This window comes from Diuraphis noxia, unplaced genomic scaffold (genome assembly GCF_037042655.1).
Source record: "Diuraphis noxia isolate RWA-SAM2 unplaced genomic scaffold, SU_Dnox_SAM2 contig0003, whole genome shotgun sequence".
Classification (NCBI taxonomy): Eukaryota; Metazoa; Arthropoda; class Insecta; order Hemiptera; family Aphididae; genus Diuraphis; species Diuraphis noxia.
This window is the reverse complement of record NW_028301713.1, coordinates 4509124-4528516: the sequence shown is the minus strand read 5'-3', so window position 1 is coordinate 4528516 and position 19393 is coordinate 4509124. Positions and strand designations below refer to the sequence as shown.

At 29.1% G+C, this 19393-nt stretch overlaps 4 protein-coding genes across 6 annotated transcripts; 3 read left to right on the top strand and 1 right to left on the bottom strand.

Moving 5' to 3' along the window:
• Positions 1 to 264: 264 nt before the first annotated feature.
• On the top strand, positions 265 to 2099 carry ppan (Brix domain-containing protein peter pan). Its single transcript, XM_015524431.2, has 6 exons — positions 265 to 485; positions 738 to 902; positions 997 to 1320; positions 1386 to 1570; positions 1654 to 1798; positions 1887 to 2099. Exons 1-6 carry the CDS (start codon positions 450 to 452, stop codon positions 1983 to 1985), a joined length of 954 nt encoding a protein of 317 aa, XP_015379917.1. The 5' UTR covers positions 265 to 449; the 3' UTR covers positions 1986 to 2099.
• Positions 2100 to 3041: 942 nt separating this feature from the next.
• CstF64 (cleavage stimulation factor subunit 2 CstF64) lies at positions 3042 to 5403 on the bottom strand. Its single transcript, XM_015524425.2, has 9 exons — positions 5174 to 5403; positions 5020 to 5098; positions 4770 to 4939; positions 4558 to 4706; positions 4369 to 4476; positions 4063 to 4222; positions 3862 to 3997; positions 3608 to 3800; positions 3042 to 3523 (listed from the first exon to the last, which is right to left on the bottom strand). Exons 1-9 carry the CDS (start codon positions 5217 to 5219, stop codon positions 3404 to 3406), a joined length of 1161 nt encoding a protein of 386 aa, XP_015379911.1. The 5' UTR covers positions 5220 to 5403; the 3' UTR covers positions 3042 to 3403.
• A 2080-nt stretch (positions 5404 to 7483) lies between these two features.
• Positions 7484 to 10986, top strand: Daao1 (D-amino acid oxidase 1). Of its 2 annotated transcripts, XM_015524430.2 has the most exons (6): positions 7504 to 7869; positions 8782 to 8902; positions 9606 to 9766; positions 9921 to 10077; positions 10362 to 10643; positions 10800 to 10986. In XM_015524430.2, the coding sequence occupies exons 1-6, from the start codon at positions 7664 to 7666 to the stop codon at positions 10893 to 10895; spliced, it is 1023 nt and encodes a 340-aa protein (XP_015379916.2). In that variant the 5' UTR covers positions 7504 to 7663; the 3' UTR covers positions 10896 to 10986. The 2 variants fall into 2 exon arrangements, with proteins under 2 accessions (XP_089080670.1, XP_015379916.2); XM_089224544.1 differs by lacking the exon at positions 10362 to 10643 and having other exon boundaries at positions 7484 to 7869.
• A 187-nt stretch (positions 10987 to 11173) lies between these two features.
• On the top strand, positions 11174 to 18146 carry LOC107173777 (dynein axonemal assembly factor 4-like). 2 transcript variants are annotated; one of them, XM_089224541.1, is made up of 8 exons: positions 11174 to 11301; positions 12459 to 12714; positions 13407 to 13638; positions 15037 to 15195; positions 15846 to 16033; positions 16145 to 16245; positions 16654 to 16807; positions 17757 to 18146. In XM_089224541.1, exons 1-8 carry the CDS (start codon positions 11207 to 11209, stop codon positions 18024 to 18026), a joined length of 1455 nt encoding a protein of 484 aa, XP_089080667.1. In that variant the 5' UTR covers positions 11174 to 11206; the 3' UTR covers positions 18027 to 18146. The 2 variants fall into 2 exon arrangements, with proteins under 2 accessions (XP_089080667.1, XP_089080668.1); XM_089224542.1 differs by having other exon boundaries at positions 11295 to 11651.
• Positions 18147 to 19393: the final 1247 nt, after the last annotated feature.

The window sequence follows — 19393 nt, the reverse complement described above, 5'->3', positions numbered from 1 at the left end:
ATTAGTTTTTTTAAAATTAATATCGATAAAAATTTATTTTTTGGGTGGAAAATCTTGAAAATTTAATACAAGGCTCTAAACATATTGTTACAATAGCAGTTTAAAAATAAAATAAATTCATAGTCGTTAGCCATTCAAAATTGTTGTTACTTGTTATCGGCTTATCGCCATGATAGATAACACGTGATAATATGCGTCGTTATTCAGATAAACGTTATCAGACATAAAAACACGTGTATTTGACGATGTTGTGATAAAATATGTGTGAACACTAGTCACTACTCACTAGAGTACTAGACCAGACAACACTACATGAGTACATGACTACATGTCTACACTCTACAAGTCTTCAACTTATAGACCTGAGCCTTTACAGTACAATACTCTACAACCTACAAGTACTCTTTTCACCGTCTTCATAAGTCAAAATTTAATTTTTATTTTGTAATATGGGTTCCAAACGCAAGTCCACCGTAAAGAAAAACGTAAGTAATCTATTATTTCTTTCGATGTATGTTTGACAATTGGCATTTGAACAGATCACAATTTGATTCTAGAGCGAACTAGGTGTTACCTAGCTTACTTTAATACAGTTTTGAACATGTTTTATTAATTATTTTTAAGCTAAGGAAAATCAAATAGACAATAGTTGCTCTGTTTTTAAAAATTAATTATGAACTTGAAACTTATAATTTAAAGTCTATTTGATTAATAATTGGGTAATTTGCTTTATACAGAAACGTTTGAAGAAATTAAAGAAAACCGTGTATGAAGAACCAGAAGAATTGAAAAGAGCACCACATTCATTTGTTATCCACAGAGGACAAATCGGTAAAAGTCTCTTACAGTTGGTCAAAGATTTTCGAAAAGTAATGGAACCATTCACTGCTGCTTCATTGCAAGTAATTAAAAAATCTAGTTATTAATTTGAACTTTATACTGATGCTTAATACTAAAAAACATGATTCATAGTCCAACTTTCTTTTTCCATAACAGGTGTACAAGAAAAACACAATTAAGGATTTTGTGGCCTTAGCCGGTCCTATGCATGTGTCGCATTTATGCGTATTCACAAGCTCAGATACCGGAGTAAACTTTCGTGTTGCCAGATTACCCCAAGGTCCAACGATGACATTTAAACTTATAAACTATGCTCTAAGCAAAGATGTTGTGTCGTCTTTGCGCAAACAAATGGTAAATCCAAAATTGTTTAGTCATGCCCCATTGATTGTTATGAACAATTTTACTGGTGAAGGACTACATATTAATCTAATGGCTACTATGTTTCAAAACATGTTCCCTACCATCAACGTCACAAAAGTAAAAACAATATTGATCATACTATAATATTAGATATTAATCAAATTTTTCCTATTTAAAACCAGGTAAATTTGAACGATATTAAAAGATGTGTTTTAATGAACTACAACTCTGAAACAAAATTGATTGAATTTAGACATTATGCTATTAAAACCGTCCCAGTTGGTTTATCCAAAGGCGTGAAAAAAATTGTTCAAAGCAAAGTACCTGACCTATCCAACTTTAATGACATTGATGAATTTTTATTAAAGTAAATTGTCAATACATTAATTATTGATATGTGCATGCATTCTAATGATTATTATCCTAAAATGTGTGCTCTTAATTTTGTAGACCAGAACTGTTGTCTGATAGTGAATTTGAAGAAACTACAAGTTCTAATGTTATTGTTCCGCAAAAATTGGTCAGTCGAGGCAACATAGTAGGAACTCAGTCTTCCATACGACTTAGTGAACTCGGTCCAAGACTCACATTGCAGGTAAAATCATACAATAATAACAGGGTTTTGTTTTGTTTTTTAATCATAGTTAATTAAAATTAATATTAATATGTTAAAACTGGTTTAGTTGATCAAAGTTGAAGAAGGACTCATGACTGGAGATGTGATGTTCCATGAATTCATCAAAAAACCAGACGAAAAAAAAGAAGAAGCAAAAGAGGACTAATTGTACAATTCATAACTCATATAATTATATATTAATGTATATATTTTACATAACTATAAAAAAAACAAAATGTATGTATGTTTTTTTGTCTATAATACAATTGTCAGTTTTTAATCATGCTTTGAGATGTTTATTAAGTGAATATCAAGATAGAAATAACTAGGTATGATCACGCAGCTCTTTATACACATAACATAGTACTAACGAAGGTGCGACTCAAATACATTGAATTCCCTAATTCAAATGTTATGCCGTTGATGTAACTTTTCATAGAAGAATATTATTTCCAGTGCTCAAAACACAGCAAAGCCATATATTTGAGGTGATTATAGCTAGTTATTTATTTCTTGGTGAGTATAAGAAATGATCCTAGATTATCTTTTATTAAATTCAAGAGATTTTGAATCTTATTTATAATTGATGGCAACAATTATCAGGGCATAATTCCTCAAAACTAGTCTTTTACTCAAAAGTTGTTATATTTACATGTATAGTATGTAAATTTATGATAAACTGTGACCCTAAACATACGATGACTAGAGGGGACGAGATGTTATATTTGGTCACCTCTGTATAGCCACACACACACACATGCGACCAAGTAATATTCTCATCATGTCTTCGTGGAACACATATAATTACACTCAAGCGTATATTTCCTTTAAGCTTTAGAAGGTCATTCACTCTAAATTCTAGGCTAACGGAGCTAAACGTGATATTATGAGCATAACATTTGTCATGTACTAGCATTATTAAGACAAAGACAATACTTGTGGGTATCACTTCGTCTTAAGGTGAGAAGATTTTCTCAACATTCAATCATTCAATAGAATTTTAGAACATAAAAATTTATTTTGAAGATAAATTATTTGATTTGTATTTTTTTATTTAGAACCACTGAAAAAAAAATTAGAAACAATAAACATGGATGATTCAAAATTTGGATATATGGGATTCTTGATTTAAACTCAAGTACTATTGACTTGTACAGCATAGATTTATCTTGGGCGTATGACACATTGATCAACTTTTTAAAATAAAATAAACATACAATAATAGTACACATTACTAGTTCTCAAATTTTATTACTTATAGTCTTAATAATAATAACAATACAAATAATTCCTTATGATAATTATAATAAAAATAAATGAACAGTACTGAATAATGTAAAACGATAATTGGTATCTTGGTTAAATAAAAATATAATTTTATGTTTCTTTATAATAAGAGATAATTAATTAATTGTTTATGGAGTTGTGTAAATAAATTAATAAACATGTATTATGCTTAATATATAAATGGTGACAATTATTATATCACAATACTAATACACTGTCACATTGTCGTTCAATCAATATATTAATAATTTTAAAAATTAAACCTATTAAAGTTTTTAAACAACTATTTAACTTAAATTATCTCTGAGCTGACTTGGCTATTTGCTCTTTCAAAACAAGTATGCTTTGTCGCTGTTCTGCAGGCAGTTTCGATATTTGTTCCTCAGTTAATTGTAACACTTGCATGATTAAAGCCGCCTAAAATACAACACAAATTGATTTAAGTATTTTGTTTGGTGTAATGTAATTTTTTTTATGACAATTGATAATTAGAATAATAACCTTTTCAGTATCTGTAGAAGATCCGGGTTTGGCTGGTTGTTGTACAACCTGTGGCCGAGCAGGTTGTTGAACAGCCTGAGGGGGCATTTGTGTTGCTGTTGCTGCAGCATTATTGCTGTTTGCCCTAGGATCCCTTGAATAAGTTCGAATATCTGAATCCATTGATACTGGTGCACGAGGGTCTCTTGAAACCCTAAAAACATTGTATGACAATCACTTAGAAATCTTATTATTATTATTTTAATATGACTTACGGTAATGGTGGTGGAATAGAAGATTCAACTGGTATTGACGGCAATGGTTGAGTGATTGGCATTTGAATTGGTGGTTGTCTTAAATCTTGATCCATTACACGGCCACGGTTTACTTGTCTCAAGTCCATGTCTTCGACTAAATCAACCATAAAAAAAATTACAAGATAATTTATTGTAAGTAGAATTAATCAAGTTTCATACCATGGGGCTGGACCGTTGGGGGGATTGAAGACTTGGGCTGTGCCCACACATTAGTATCATTATTGGGCATATGAGGCATTGAATTGATGTTTGGTGTTGTGGTAGTAGAATTGTTGGGTATTGGAGTGGCTGGAACTTGGTTTGAAGATTGTAACATACTCTGTCAAATAATAAAATTTGAGTACAATAAACTAAAATACTGCATTTTAATAAAATAAGCAAAACTCTAGAGAAGAGCAACTTTAAAGACTAATATGTTTTCATGAAGCAATATTGATAACAATCTTTAATTTTTTTTATAATTACAGCAGCAACTTGAGGATCCACTATTTTCATTATTATTTGTGCTTGTAACAATGCGTATCCAAGTTGAGGATTCTGAAGCAACATGTTTCTAGCTTCAGTTGGATTATTCTATACAAAATGTTTAACGTGATATTAGTTTTAAAGTTAAATATTTTTCATTTTAAAATAGGTGAGTAATTTGTAAGTTACCTGAATGCATGCTTTCATTTGTTTCATGAGTTCATACATTTGTTCTGGTGGTAAAGATGCAACAGCAGTGCTTATGGCTTCTGGCGCTTTCTCTGCACTAACAGCTTCACCATAATGATTTTCCGAAGTAGGCATACCCATCATTAAAGCTGTAATACATAATCAATTATACATTTTGATACTTAGAATTTGGTAATTTATGAAGTGATTACACTGCATTTCAAGTCTAGACTTTTCTGTACAAGCGTTGTCAACGCGTAGAGTACGTCCACCAATTTCATGTCCATTAAGATTTCGCATAGCACTAAGTGCGGTTTCTTGATCTTTGTACTCGCAGAATCCATAACCTTTGGGTTTACCCGTTTCTCGGTCATATACCAGCCTACAATGGTGAGGTAATAAGTCGACAGTAATTAAAATAAATTATAATAAATTATACAAAGATTTATTAATGTATTGTACTTGAATGATATGACTGGTCCTACTTCACTAAATATATCTTTCAACTTTTCTTCAGTGGCCTCATACGGAATGTTTCCCACTAAAAGAATAAAAAACAAAGTGGTCAAGTAAAATATGTAACACACAAAATTACATGAATACCAAAAACACATACCGAAAACGCTCCTCATAGATTTATCTAAAATGTTTTGGTCAGTCATTTTCGAAAAGTATAGTATAATGGAATGATCTACTGTTGGATATTTTGGAAGTTAAATTATTGTTTTTCGCTGTAGTGCTGTACCACTTGTACCAGTAAAATTTATAATCAAAATTCGAAGCTGTAGCACGATACCGCAATGGTGTAATTTACTATAATTTTATTATTGTAATACACTAAAGATAAATATTCTTATCAGTTATCCGGTTCTTGTAAATTCCCGTTTGTAGATAATAATTTGTTTACTTCAATGCATTTACAGTGTGACTACTGACTATATTGTGTACATGTTATAGAAATTTGAACATATATTTAATTTTTCAAAAATTAATATTTCTGAAGTTGATTAGATTTAAATTTTGAAATGTAGGATTTGTTAGATTTCAGTGACAAAATTTAGCACAATATATCGTAAGAAATCGGTTCGCGAACACTGACCACCTTGATGAGTAGCCGAAATCTCCGCGGCCCGAGAAATTTACATTTTACAAACTTGGGAAACACTGATTAACAGCGTGATATTGCGATGGACGTCATCTTCATGATCAGGAACGCGGTCATTGGTTATTGATGACCAATGACCAATGACCACAGAAAATATGATTTTCCAAATTTACCTTCTTTTTGGCTTTGTCTTTGTGCATCGGAGGAAATCGCTGGCACACTTTGGCACTTTGCAGTTTGCAGTGTTTGCACTCTTGAACCTAGAATACAACGGTCAACGATTACCATGATTTTCAATATTATACGATTACCTGCTAGAAAATTACTAAAATTTGTACACTGACTTCTATTACCTATAGTGATTTGATCGTCGACGATAATATTTGTAGGACACGAACATGGAATATTTTTGAAGTTGGAACCATTGAATAACTACTGCCTGACTAGTAACTATACTTAAGTGTGAACTATGATTTGAACAATTATCGCGGTTTTAAATAATATCACACATCAGTCGTGGGTCAGTATAAATAAATAACTAAATAAGTAGGTATATATCAATTATAGTCCAACGGTTCCCAACCCATGTGCTGGGTATACTTGTGGGACGCGATGACTGGTAAAAGGGATTGAAGAATTTTATTGGAATCAACATTGAGATGTAAATATGATTTTATATACGTCTATATTTCTTTTATCGTCTTATTTGTGTGTGTTTATATTATATACCTATACATTAGGTAAGCGGGCCTCAATGTTTTTTTACATTTTTGGTGGTCCGCACAATCAAAAAGGTCGGGTACCGTACCGCCGTCGTATACTATTATAATATTATGTTCATGATTTATAGTCGTGTAAAGTGTAATAATATTTATTATATTCAAAATGTGCAGTAATATGCAATTTGTCAAGAATATGTAAAATTGAAACACCGCCATTAACCATTTACTTCATCGCGAGGTGATTCGTGAACATTACTGACAAAAATAACATTCAGAAGATGCAAAAGAATACATTTTGTGTTGCATATACATAAATCCAACATTCAAGATGGCACTATACCCGCCCGTGTTGTCTTTGTCTTACAAACGTACAGCATACCAAAAACTATTTTACGCGGGATAGAATTAGGTTGTAGTCATAACTAAGAAACAACATTTTCGCGCTATAAAAAGCAGAACATTTACTGTGCAACATCGTTTTTATTTTTTTGATATCTCAAATACAAAATATATTATTCAAGTTTGAAATAATGATTTTTCAAACATTAAACATTTTTTTTTTTGTACTAGCGATATCGAAAAAATAAAAACGAAGTTGCACAATAAATAATGTCCTCCTTTTTACAGTGTGAATATTTCGTTTCTAAGTTAAGACTACAGCCCGCGAGTGGTTCTATCCCGCGTAAAATAGTCTTTGCCATGTTGTACGTTTGTAAGACAGCACATCCGGATATGGCCTCCTCTTAACGGGATACCCATGTTCCACTCCACTCCGCTCCTCAAGGCATTAAATAATTAAGTACGTTGAATGGATCACCCATTTTACAGTACTTTTCATTTACTGCTACTGATTACTATTTATTTATTGTATAATATACTTATTATACAAGTGGGTTGGTATAGTTCGGTACACAAGTACATTTTATTAGTCAAGCTATTTTATCATTCTATATTATACTAATTGTTGCCTATTATCGTGATTACATTTATCGATTGACCCGGCCAAATTATACGGATTTATAATAGCATTTTTATAATTAATAATAATCATTGTTCGCATTATTATAACATTATAATTGTTGTTGATCGTATAAATTGAAGTGTTGTATAGGTTTAGCGGATTAGATTTAATTAGATTTAATAATATAGTACTACAGTACACGCGCATGCTCTGTGCGATGTTATTATCTTAGCGTTTCTGTCGGAATTACGTTTGTTTGTTGAACGAATACGTCTTTTTGTTGCTATATTTTCTTTGTAGAAAAATAAAAACAACTTAATGGCAACGACACCGCATAAAAGAGTTGTGATCGTCGGTGCGGGTATTGTCGGTGTGAATTCGGCGCTGGAAGTTCAGAGGAGATATCCGAATTACGACCTGACCCTGATAGCGGACAAGTTCAACGGAGACACTCTCAGTGACGGCGCCGCTGGATTGTTGCGGCCGGACACGTACATTTTTGGTCCCAGCCTAGAAATATCTCAGTGAGTTTACCTTATATTATTATATTATCTATTGAATAAATTAATTAAGCTCATCTCATGTTTCTTATGCGAATCCACAATTTTTTACCTGCAATTGGCACCGCACACTTGCACTCAAATTCATCGGAATCTCGCGCCGACCGTAGCCCGTAGGCTTCTTTTTACCCTGGAATTCTACTCCTATGAGTATTAGCTCATAAATGAATTTTGTTTCGGCTTATGAAAATCGAATATTATTATAGCATACATTACAAACTACATGGTTGCTAATTTGCCATTGGTTACCGAAAATAAAAAAGTTAGCATTTGCGATTAAAAATTTTGAATAATAAATCGGTGTTAGGCGTTTGCTATTTGCTATTATTTTTATTTTTGGTTTTAATTAAATTTTTTTCCGAAGTTCTTTCAGTGGAATGATTTTTAATTCCGTGAAACATTTTTTATCCTATATTCATTTACTGTTCTTGTATAACAATGTACATATATATCATTGATTAAATATACTTAATATTTTTATATTTAATCAATGTATATATAATATATGTAGCAAAAAATATGCAATAAAAATTTGAATTTATAAATAAAACTAGTCTTAATATTTCACTAAGATACCTACGTATTTTACCTGTATATATTATGTATAATAATTGAACTTATTTATAGAATTATTGCAGTCGTCTTCATTAATATTTATATTTGAGATGACATTTTTATATAAGTGGTCACTTAAAATATTATATAGCTATACATATTTATAATTAGTAATACAATAATATTTTAAGAGGAAGGAATATATAGCAGGCAGTGTTTCTTTAATTTTCAGTTTAAATTGTTTTTAATCATTTTGTGCATACGATTCAAACAGTTCTTATAATTTACTCGACTATAATTGCATTTTTTTTTTTTTCATAGGCAATGGGTCAATGATTCTTATAGTTTTTATAAAAATCTATTAAGAAATAGGGATGAACCATGTGGCATAAATGAAGTATCTGGTTACATATTTTCGACTAAGAATCCAGATATTACAAAAGTAAGTAATAATTACACATTATTGTATTCCAAAAACAATTATTTAAGATCAATGAATTCGTTTATGACACCCATGATACGCGTCGTATAATTTTAAAAATCAACAAAAGTTGTTATCGATTATTTGATAATATTATATTATGGCATAAATGCATAATAATAATTAACTAACATAATTTAATAACTTAATTAACTAAATTTGCTAAATAAATGTCTAGAAAAATTTATTTTTATTGATAGTAAGTTAATATTTGAACTATAACAATATTTAAAACAAAAATATATTTAAAAATATTATTTTATCCCAGCATAGTTCTGTACGCGGAAAAAAAATAATTTAGCAGTGAAAGGGTTAAATAAAGATATCGTTTGAAATTGAATATATATATATATATATATATATATATATTTATAGTGTTTGAAAACTTCATGAAATCTAAAATCATGAAATATTTAATTTACATATTTAAAATGCGTAAAATATTTTAGTATTATGATATAAACTCGTATATATTTATAGTTTTTTAAACAAGTTTTATTTTTGTGTTTAATTACCATCACAATTTTATGATATTAGGGAAAAAATCACTAACAGCTCATTAATGATGATTTTCTTTTGAAAATATTTCGTATTTCAAATACTATATAATATATTATACATATTTTCAATATGTACTTATCCATTATGTATATATTAATATTAGAACCATTACATGAACAATTGCTCACAAGACTTCAGAGAAGCTACTGATGAGGAATTAAAAGCGCATTCGTTTGCTGAGAGTCAACTTAAAATAAAGTATGGTAGCTTCTTTACGTCGATAGTTGTTGAATGTAAACTATTTTTACCGTGGGCTTTAAAAAAGTTTGTATTTACTAAAATAAATATCATAATTATTTACTTTCTAAAAAACTTGAAATATATTCTTCACAAAGCTTTATAAAAATAAAATAAAATTTTTTATTTTATTGTTACTTATCATTATTCAAATAAGAAATTGCTATCTTTTTTCTTTTAGAATTAGTGATAACGGTGGAGCTATTATTAACCGAAAAATCGAATCTTTTGAAGAACTATGTGGAGAATATGATATTATTTTTAACTGCACTGGGTTCAGAGCCGGAAAATTATGTAATGATGTTAATGTGTCGCCTATTCGTGGACAAGTAATTCGGGTAAAATATTTTTATTACAATTTTACAACTTAAAAGTTTATATTAACAATAGCTTATTATATAATTTTTTGAATTACATTTAAATATATTTCTGAATGACAGATTTATAATTGTAACTCTAACTATAGTTATAATATTATAAATATTTTTCCAACATCTTATCTTATCTTTACGTTCCTACACGTAATTCAATAGAATAATTTACTTTAAATGTAGAATGATATACTATCATAAAATTGAATAAAAGGTATTTCAACATTTTAACTTTTTATCATCATGTGTAGGTCAAAGCTCCTTGGGTTGATAAATTTTACTATCTCGATTCCGACACATATATAATTCCGTCAATAAGCGACGGGACTGTCGTACTAGGTGGATGTAGACATTTTGGTAGTCATAATGAGCAGGCGAATGAACGCAACACAGAAGAAATACTGGAAAATTGTATCAGATTATTGCCATCATTAAAAGAAGCGTTAAAAACGGACTACAAAGTTTGGGTTGGTCTTAGACCTTATCGGAATAAAATTCGTGTAGAAACTGAACATATAAAAAATGATACCGTGGTAAGCACTTAAAACATAGTATTATCTTATAAAGATCAATTACTTATAACTTGAGACGAACCATATTAATGTATTAGAGTTAAGTTAAGATGTACATATAATTATACCAAATCACCTTTATAGTCATATATTATACTCATATCTATATTTGTTTAGATTGTACACAATTATGGGCACGGAGGATATGGAGTAACATTAGCGCCCGGAACAGTGAAATATGCAGTTAACTTATTGACTTCAGTTTACACATGATTTAACAACAAAATGCAGTTGCGAACTCGATTATAGTAGTATATTATATTGTATAGCAGCACATATAATATAATATCAGTGTCAATTCTAAGGATTTTTGTCAACAACGCATTAAATTCACTATTCTTAACTGTACTAAAATATCATTATTTATATACGAAATATGAATAATAATAAATATGATTAGGTATGTAACAATGTATCTAATAAAACATTCAAATCAAATTTTATTTAGGTATATGTTTTGTGGGTACAATAATTTATTTTTATTGCAGGTTATTATGAAATATAAAAATATAAAAGTAAAATAAATGATTAAAATCCAATTGGACCATCACACAAAAACCATACATACATTTCACATATACCTACCTATGTACCTGACGTACCTGTACAGTATAAATATGTATAACTATATATAATATACCTATTATACCTATACTATACTACTTACCAAAATGTGCATGCATATTTAAATAATATAAACATTACGCTATAGATATAAGGTACACTCTCAAACTAATATTATACGTCAAATATGAATACAATATACCAGTACAATGAGTAGAAAGCCGACGATTTGTAATATAATTATAGATGGAATTAAATCGAAAGAAACTAAGGCCCGCATACCTATTATATTGTTATAATTTTATAACGCATATAAATAGTGTATTATACAATATACATAATACTATACATCATACAAGTACGTGGTAACTATGCCTTTGTTAAGCGTAAGCAAGTGCCGATAAGGTAATAGACTTTAAAATAATATATAAAACTAGTAATATAATTTAACATGTAATATTTAAAATTGTAAAATCAATTCCCACAAAAATGTTGATATCGGTGGTTTTCAAAACCATTTTTAAACCATTTCACCAACCTCTTCGCCCGTAATATTAATATAATTATAACATTATCAACAACATAAAAGTGTACTTCTAAAAGCACACATTTTTTTCTCAATATCGTAAACACTGCTAACAACGCTTTACAATATACCCTGCTTAATATTATATAATGGTCGGTATGTTATTGTTTCGATTAGGTTAAAGGTCTGATTTATTACGGTTGTATCTTTATGATTAGTCAAAACATATTCCATTAGTTATTTCAGAAATTAAATATTCTTAATGTATATTTATTTTATAAACGTTGATTATTAAAACTAGAGTAGTTGAGTGTGTTATTGCGTTTTATATTAGGCAGATATAAATATTTTAATACATATTATATGTATAAATTATAAACGTTAAATATTTAATAAAAACGCTTTGACTTTAGGAAACAAATATCTATCGAAATTAATGACCAAATGTGTAATTTTATTTTTGCTGTTTTTTATTGAAAGTGATAATTAATTTCTTTACATGCTGCATCGTCTTTACACAACATTTCTAAAGTAATAAAACGAGTCATCACACCATATTATATAGTGTACTTATGAGTGTTCCTCCTCATTTGCTTTATTTTTTACAGGCATTGATTAAAATATATACAATATAATATTATATAATATTATACACAATATTGTATATTTAATCATCAATGTTACAGGTATCACTGTCGTATTTATCAACACCATGGTAACAAACAATTGTTTGACGATTACAATTATTTGTCTAAAAATGTAGGTAGACGTCGTATATGTTTAGAGAAAATCAATAGGTCCAAAATTAAATTTAAAATAATGCCTATCATCGTAAAAGACTTTTCTTGGTGGCAAACTGAGTGTAAATTGTTTTTACAAATTAAAATTCCACATATCTCACAGAAAAATGCTGATATTCTTACGTCTAATAAATATTTAAAAGTAAGTGTAAATTCTATATTTATAATGATAGTAGATACAATTGTGGGTAATTTTACACAGCGTGGTTAGCGTCTAAGGTAGGTAGTGTAGGTACCTACTTAGGTAGCTAGGTACATTGTATTTTATATAATATAAATATTATACAGTATGTAAAAGAAATAGCTGAAAAACTTAATTAACTAGGTATGCAGCATCGTTAACTGTTCAAATAATTTTTTACATTATATAAAAATGAAATATGAAATAACCATAGGTAGTAAAATGTTTTTTTTTAAATTGATAAGAATTAAATTGATCACAATATATTTAATTAATTACATTCGTCGATTCTTTCTAATAACTATTTATTTTTATATTTATAGCAACAGGGCATACATGATGTTTATGTTAACAGCAATAATACTCATCTCTCAAAATTAGGCATTAAAGTTTTCCTTATTTTGATAACATTTTTGAACCGTAATTTATTTATACTATGTATAATTGAATGACAGAACCCATTTTAAAAATTGTAATCTTATAATTTAAGCATAATGGTAATATTTTTTACAATCGAATTTCAAACGAGTAACGCTCGGATTTTGTGGTAGAAATATGATGCTAATATGTTCCTAAAAATATTTTATTAAAATTAGTAAAATATTCAACAATAATTAATGAATTATCGTTATGTATATATGTTATGCGTGTAGATTAGCTGTTTACCGCATATTTTTGAAGCGATTCTCTGGGATGAAATTAACGAAGAATGTAGTAAATGTACATTTGATAATGGATGTGTTTTATTTGAGTTACAAAAAAAAAATAATGTGCATTGGGAATGTTTGACACTAAAAAAATCAAAAGAGGAGCTAAAAAAGTTAAAATGTGAAATTTTGAATAACATCATCGAAGAATGCAAGAATAAATCTCATCAAAAGGCTGGTATGAATATGTTTGGTAAAATTAATTTTAATATAAATGCAGTAGAGGTGGACGTTACGCGTTTATTACTTTGAATGCTATAACATTTATTTTAGTATTTTACAATTTTTATTTTGCTAAAAAATAGAAGAAATTCATAGTCACAATTTTTTTTTATAAGCATTCAAAGTTTGAATTTTGACAAAATATGTAAAAATCACAAGAATTCACAAATTATTTTAAGCTAGAAATTCATAAAAAATTTCTTTTTAAATCTAAGATTTGAAAATTTAATACAAGATTCCTTACAAGTTTGTCAATCTTTATCACAAATAAAAAGTCAACTGGAAATTCAAATTAAATTTTTATGAGCATTTTAAATTTAAATTTTTACAACACTGGATTTCACATTTAGCAATTTTCTCATTTTGGTGTAACTCTAAAAATCTAAAACGAATGACTGCAGATACTTGAAATTTTCACTGAATGTTTATATAGGAATTTTCTATATTTGATAAAATTTTCAAATTATTTAAATTTGTTTTGAGCTGTTTACTGACATTTTAATTTTTCAACTTTTTTAGTTTTTTTTTCTATAAATATCGATAAAAATTTATTTGTTCGGTAAAAAAGCTTGGAAATTTAATACAAGGCTTCTAACACATTTTAACAATAGCAGTTGAAAAGATTGGCAGAGTGGAGTGGTACGGGGTTACCCCGAAAAATGTTTGTCCATCACTACTCCGCTTGTCTAAACTTTAAATACTTATAACTCATAAACTACTAGCCCTAAATTCGCTTTTTATGTATCGAAATACTTAGAAAAGTATTCTGCTGTGGAATATGAAATCAAAACTCTGTTGTCATTCAAAAAAGTAAAAAACTTAAAAAATGATAAGGATAACAAATATTTAAAAATGTAATTTTTTAATAAAAACGTTGGTTTTTTAACAACTTGAAACCATGTAAAAAATATTTTGAAAAAAGTCAATACTTTTTGAAATAATAAGTGTTGTTTGATAAATCAATCATCCTGCTGTATAAAGAAATTAAAACAGGACAATTTTTAAATAATATATAGCAAAGTGTGTGAAATAGTTATTGTTGATCATAAATTTTGTATTTTATATTTATTTTAAATAAGGACTTGCTACTTTGTATGTACTTATTTGTGTTTCTTGTTCATTTTGATTGCTAATATTATATTTTTGTTTTTAACATATTATTCAAATTTAACTTGTTGAAAATGATGGTGATTCATTAAAACTATATAAAAATTGTAAATATTTTAGGACCCTTGAAAATAAAATTAAAAACATTAGTGATGGTTTAGTTTAAATGAAAAAACCTAGTCAGATATAGATTTGTTGTTTGCAATATATTAATTAATTACTAATTGATGTTTTTATGATGTATTAGTCGTTAAAACAGAACGAGACCGATTAGCTGTCAAGGAACAAATAAATTTTGAAAACCAAGAACACCAACTTATTCAAAGTGTTCGTGACGAAGAGAAACAAAAAGTTTTGAAAGAGTTGAGTTCGTGGAAATCAAAAACAGAAATTATATACGATAAAAGTACGAAAATTATTTGTATGATAAATTTATAGCTATTGTTAAATGTAGGTTGAATATTGCGGAGGTGGGGAAACTTTTTGGTAAAGATCTACTGAGAATATAATATTTTCCCTTATGATACCATAATATACATACAGCTTTATAATGGTTGACAACGATCCCTGTGATTTTTTGGGTTTTTTTTAAATGTATAATAATATAGCCTAACAAAGAGTGGAGGGTCAAATTGTAATTCGTCGATCGATTGTTTAGCCGCATTTGCAGGTATATATATTGTTCATTTAAATGGCCATACAAATTCTGATGAGAATATGAGATGATATATACAGTGATGCAACCATAATTTATTTTTGAGAGGCACAACTCGGGATATAACTCCATTTTGGTTTTAGATTGCAACCCCGTTTGGTTGGGTACTTTTTCTATGTTAAAAAAATTGTGCATTTCAAATTTAAAATAAATACAAATTAAATAGATAATAATATTATAAGTAAATTGGTTGTTGTAAAATATTAACAAAGAAATGAGAAGGAGGAAATAAACCTGAATCAGTTCTATATAGGGATAGAACAAAGATATTAAGATCGTTTAATGCTTATTTTTTCCGTACCCATTTAACTTCAATTTTTTTGTTCGTGTATTTCATATAGGAATAAATGAAAAAAAAAATAAAGACAATTTTTCAACGGATCAACCGATTAAGATTTACGAGGTAGAAAACACACCGACTGAATATCAATTGCCAAGCCCTAGAAATTTTAAAGCAATTGAAATAAATTTCACACCTAGACACTTTACTACTCCGAGTAGAGAATCAACAAAAGCTGACGAGCAAGAGGTATAACATTCTGTATAGACGTTTCACGTAAATTAACAATATCGTTGTATTATTACGATTATTATGTAAGACCAATGTGAAATAATATAATCGGTTATCTATATACTGTAGTGGTTACATAAGCAAACAGCCGCCAGAAGAGCTGCAGGATTTGTAGAAGAAGACTTAAGACCAGAAGAACATGACCCCGAATGGTGTTTGAAAAAAGGAAAGTGAGTAACTTATTATACTTATTTATTAGTGGCATATACTATTAGTTGAAAAGTTGGATAGGCATGACCAAGTCATTGTTCATTAAAAATATTTTTGACTTTTTTTTAATTAAAAAAACTATTTACTACTTTTTATTCACATTTTTTTTTGCATGTAGAAAAAATATAAGTATTAGTGGTACCGAAGTCATTTTTATATACAATTTAAGATTATTATACCATTTATTATTTACATTTACTACATATAGGTATAGGTAGAGAAATGAAAAAAAAGTTTTTAATAACAATATGCATATTCGTTACCACTAAAATAATAAAATTTCGAAGTTCATAAATATTTTATAATTTATGAGGTATCAATATTTGATTTTTACATTTCTAATAGTTTGTTCTTTTATTTTATAACAGTACATTTATGACAGAATTAAATTATATTGGAGCATTAAGCGCTTATTCCCATGGAATAAAGTTGAGTCCAAAAATGGCTATATTGTACTTGAACAGATCTAAAGCCCACATTCAAATAAAAAACTATCACAAAGCCGTCGAAGATGCAACAACCGTATGTAAACAATATGCAACACATTTAATTTTGAATAAGAATCGTAATATAATATTTATAATACTTATAATAATATAAAATACAATCGAACGTGTCTTGACTAACTGAGTAACTGATTAACATAGAGCCTAAATTAATTATGGTAGCTTGAGACTTCAAATGTTCATGGAACCTTCACATTATCTCGTAACGGTGTATTATGAATGATTTTCCGAATTTGAATTTTAAAACGTCGCTCACTCAAGGATTTTGAGACTCACGATGAATATTTAATTTGTTTGCATTATTATAATGGCTGTCTTTAATTACATATTATAATAGAAAAAGTAGAAATTAGTATTTATTTTTTTTGTATATAAATGGTTGAAACCGTTGAAAGGTTGTCATTGGTTGCTCGTGGGCCATAATTTTATAAATAATTATTAATATATATTATTTCATTCTATTTGTCTTAATGTCTCGGATATAGTTTACCAACATAGGCGTATATAGGACATATAGAGGATCAAAATAAATGCGCGTATAAGAGGGAGTAAAGCCTAACATTAGAACTACCCTCTTTCAATGTAAATTTATAGGCAGATAATTTTTATGAATTGCGTTTATGAATGTTGCGTTTTGGAATACACTCCAATTTATTAAGCAACACGATTTACTAAAATAAAAAAGCTTATCATTAATTAAAATTTAAATATCTGAAAATAAGTATTTATCACGACCAGGGCCGGCTCTAGCTTTTTCAGCGCCCAGTGCAAGTATTATTTCGGCGCCTTTTACCCTCCTTTTAAACATATAAGCAGACAACCGCGCCACCCCTGATTTGGTACCCTGTACCGTCGCACTCGTTGATCGCATCTGAAATCCGGCCCTGATCACCACAGTCTGGTCTCCCGGGACACCTAAAAATAAAATGTTCTCACCTTGTGGTACAATTAACGCGCATGTGCAGGCGTTGGAGTTGATGGTGCCGGTGGTCGATGGAAACGTGGGTTGGCGAGCTGAGGCGTATTACAATCGAGGCAGAGCGTTGGTCGAGCTGAATACCGCACACTTGGCCGTCGATGAGCTCAAATTGGCTTTGACATTGGCGCCAGACCAGGCCAAAGTCTACGGACCAGAGTTACAGAGAGCCATGGAGTTGGCACCAGCGCACGAGCAAGAACAAAAAAAGACTCGAGAATTAGACTTAAGTAACGCGCCGACCATTTGGTGTAAATGAAGAATATTGCCATTATTATTATATTATTACTGTTATTTCACTTGATATTCGGTCAATAGCTCAATAACAAATGCATAGGACAAAAAAATAATAACAATATATTACATTATTACAAACCAAGCAATGACATAATAGTTCGATTTGAGATATGTATAATTAAATAATTGGATTAATTAATGACAGGATAGTGTTCAAAGAATATTACTTCTGATACTGTGATTTCGGCACAACATTCCCGAAACTCTGTTAACATTGTGGTAAGACTTGACTGAAGCGCGACTGCTGTGCAAATTCATCAGGAACACGATCATTATTAAGTTTATGTATTGTAATTTATCATATTTTTTAATATTATATGAACAGGTCCGCGGCTGCTATGACTATGCCATATTTTATTGTCGCACTAACGCGGGTAACTGAAATATTTTTATCGGTTTACCCCGAATTCACAGCTATTACGTCGTCTGTCGCGTCATGTTCAATGGTTGAGCTATAATGGTTATAAGAGGTATAATGGACTGGAAACAAGCTATTTATCTGTGGCCATTAATGTTTGTATAAGAGACAAGACTACAAGAGGTCGTAATAGGCTCCGAGAGCAGCTTACAACGCCATCTATATAAAACATAGACTAAGATACAATATGTGACGCCAAATAAAACCACCAATAGTGCTAAAAATATTCGGTGCTCAGACAGCCAAGCTGGGCAATTTGGTAATTTTGTTCAACTAGTTAAAGTTATATAGATACTTCATACTTAAATCACTTAAATATAAAAACTAACTAAATTGGAATATAAGTCAGTTTCTAAAATTTTCCAAGTTTCCAACTACTTAGTTGAAAGTTAGTTTGAAGAAAATAGTTACTTAAGTTAGTTTATTTTTTGTTCAAAATATGTTAAGTATTATATGAATTAATTATCTTTGTCTCGGTACCTAATTTAAATATTATTACTGACAATAGCAAAATTGTAACTAACAACTGAAAATTTGATCAAATGATTCAACATTCAACTATTCAAGTAGGTAGGTATAGGTTTTAAGTAGGTAATAACTAATTACCTCTCTATTTCTTGAAAATAAATTGGAATATCAGTTATTAACAGGCCATATACTAAAATATTAAATATACAAACTGTATGATACTATATTTGTGTATGTATGCATGTTGGTCAATATAGTTCTAGATGGTTAACATGCCATGGCCAATAGATAATAATAGTCAGCACTAAAAGTTTTACGGAACATTTGGGTTTATAAAATGAAAAAAAAATAGTTACTTATTGCTTATAACGAGTTGGATTAGATTACTTTACACTTTCAATACAACTAGTTCAGTATCAAAATTATAAATTAAAACTAACTTA

What these genes read in the sequence shown, in the direction of transcription:
- ppan (XM_015524431.2), top strand. Translation starts at nt 450, where the DNA reads ATGGGTTCCAAACGCAAGTCCACCGTAAAGAAAAAC. An exon ending in AGTCCACCGTAAAGAAAAAC is followed by an intron (nt 486 to 737) that starts GTAAGTAATCTA and finishes TGCTTTATACAG; the next exon opens with AAACGTTTGAAGAAATTAAA. An exon ending in ATTGATGAATTTTTATTAAA is followed by an intron (nt 1,571 to 1,653) that starts GTAAATTGTCAA and finishes TTAATTTTGTAG; the next exon opens with ACCAGAACTGTTGTCTGATA.
- CstF64 (XM_015524425.2), bottom strand. Translation starts at nt 5,219, where the DNA reads ATGACTGACCAAAACATTTTAGATAAATCTATGAGGAGCGTTTTCG. An exon ending in GTCTAGACTTGAAATGCAGT is followed by an intron (nt 4,707 to 4,769) that starts GTAATCACTTCA and finishes TATGTATTACAG; the next exon opens with CTTTAATGATGGGTATGCCT. An exon ending in TCTATTCCACCACCATTACC is followed by an intron (nt 3,801 to 3,861) that starts GTAAGTCATATT and finishes CAATGTTTTTAG; the next exon opens with GGTTTCAAGAGACCCTCGTG.
- Daao1 (XM_015524430.2), top strand. Translation starts at nt 7,664, where the DNA reads ATGGCAACGACACCGCATAAAAGAGTTGTGATCGTCGGTGCGGGTATT. An exon ending in CCCAGCCTAGAAATATCTCA is followed by an intron (nt 7,870 to 8,781) that starts GTGAGTTTACCT and finishes TTTTTTTCATAG; the next exon opens with GCAATGGGTCAATGATTCTT. An exon ending in ATATAAAAAATGATACCGTG is followed by an intron (nt 10,644 to 10,799) that starts GTAAGCACTTAA and finishes ATATTTGTTTAG; the next exon opens with ATTGTACACAATTATGGGCA.
- LOC107173777 (XM_089224541.1), top strand. Translation starts at nt 11,207, where the DNA reads ATGATTAAAATCCAATTGGACCATCACACAAAAACCATACATACATTT. An exon ending in AGAAATTATATACGATAAAA is followed by an intron (nt 15,196 to 15,845) that starts GTACGAAAATTA and finishes TATTTCATATAG; the next exon opens with GAATAAATGAAAAAAAAAAT. An exon ending in CCGTCGAAGATGCAACAACC is followed by an intron (nt 16,808 to 17,756) that starts GTATGTAAACAA and finishes GCGCATGTGCAG; the next exon opens with GCGTTGGAGTTGATGGTGCC.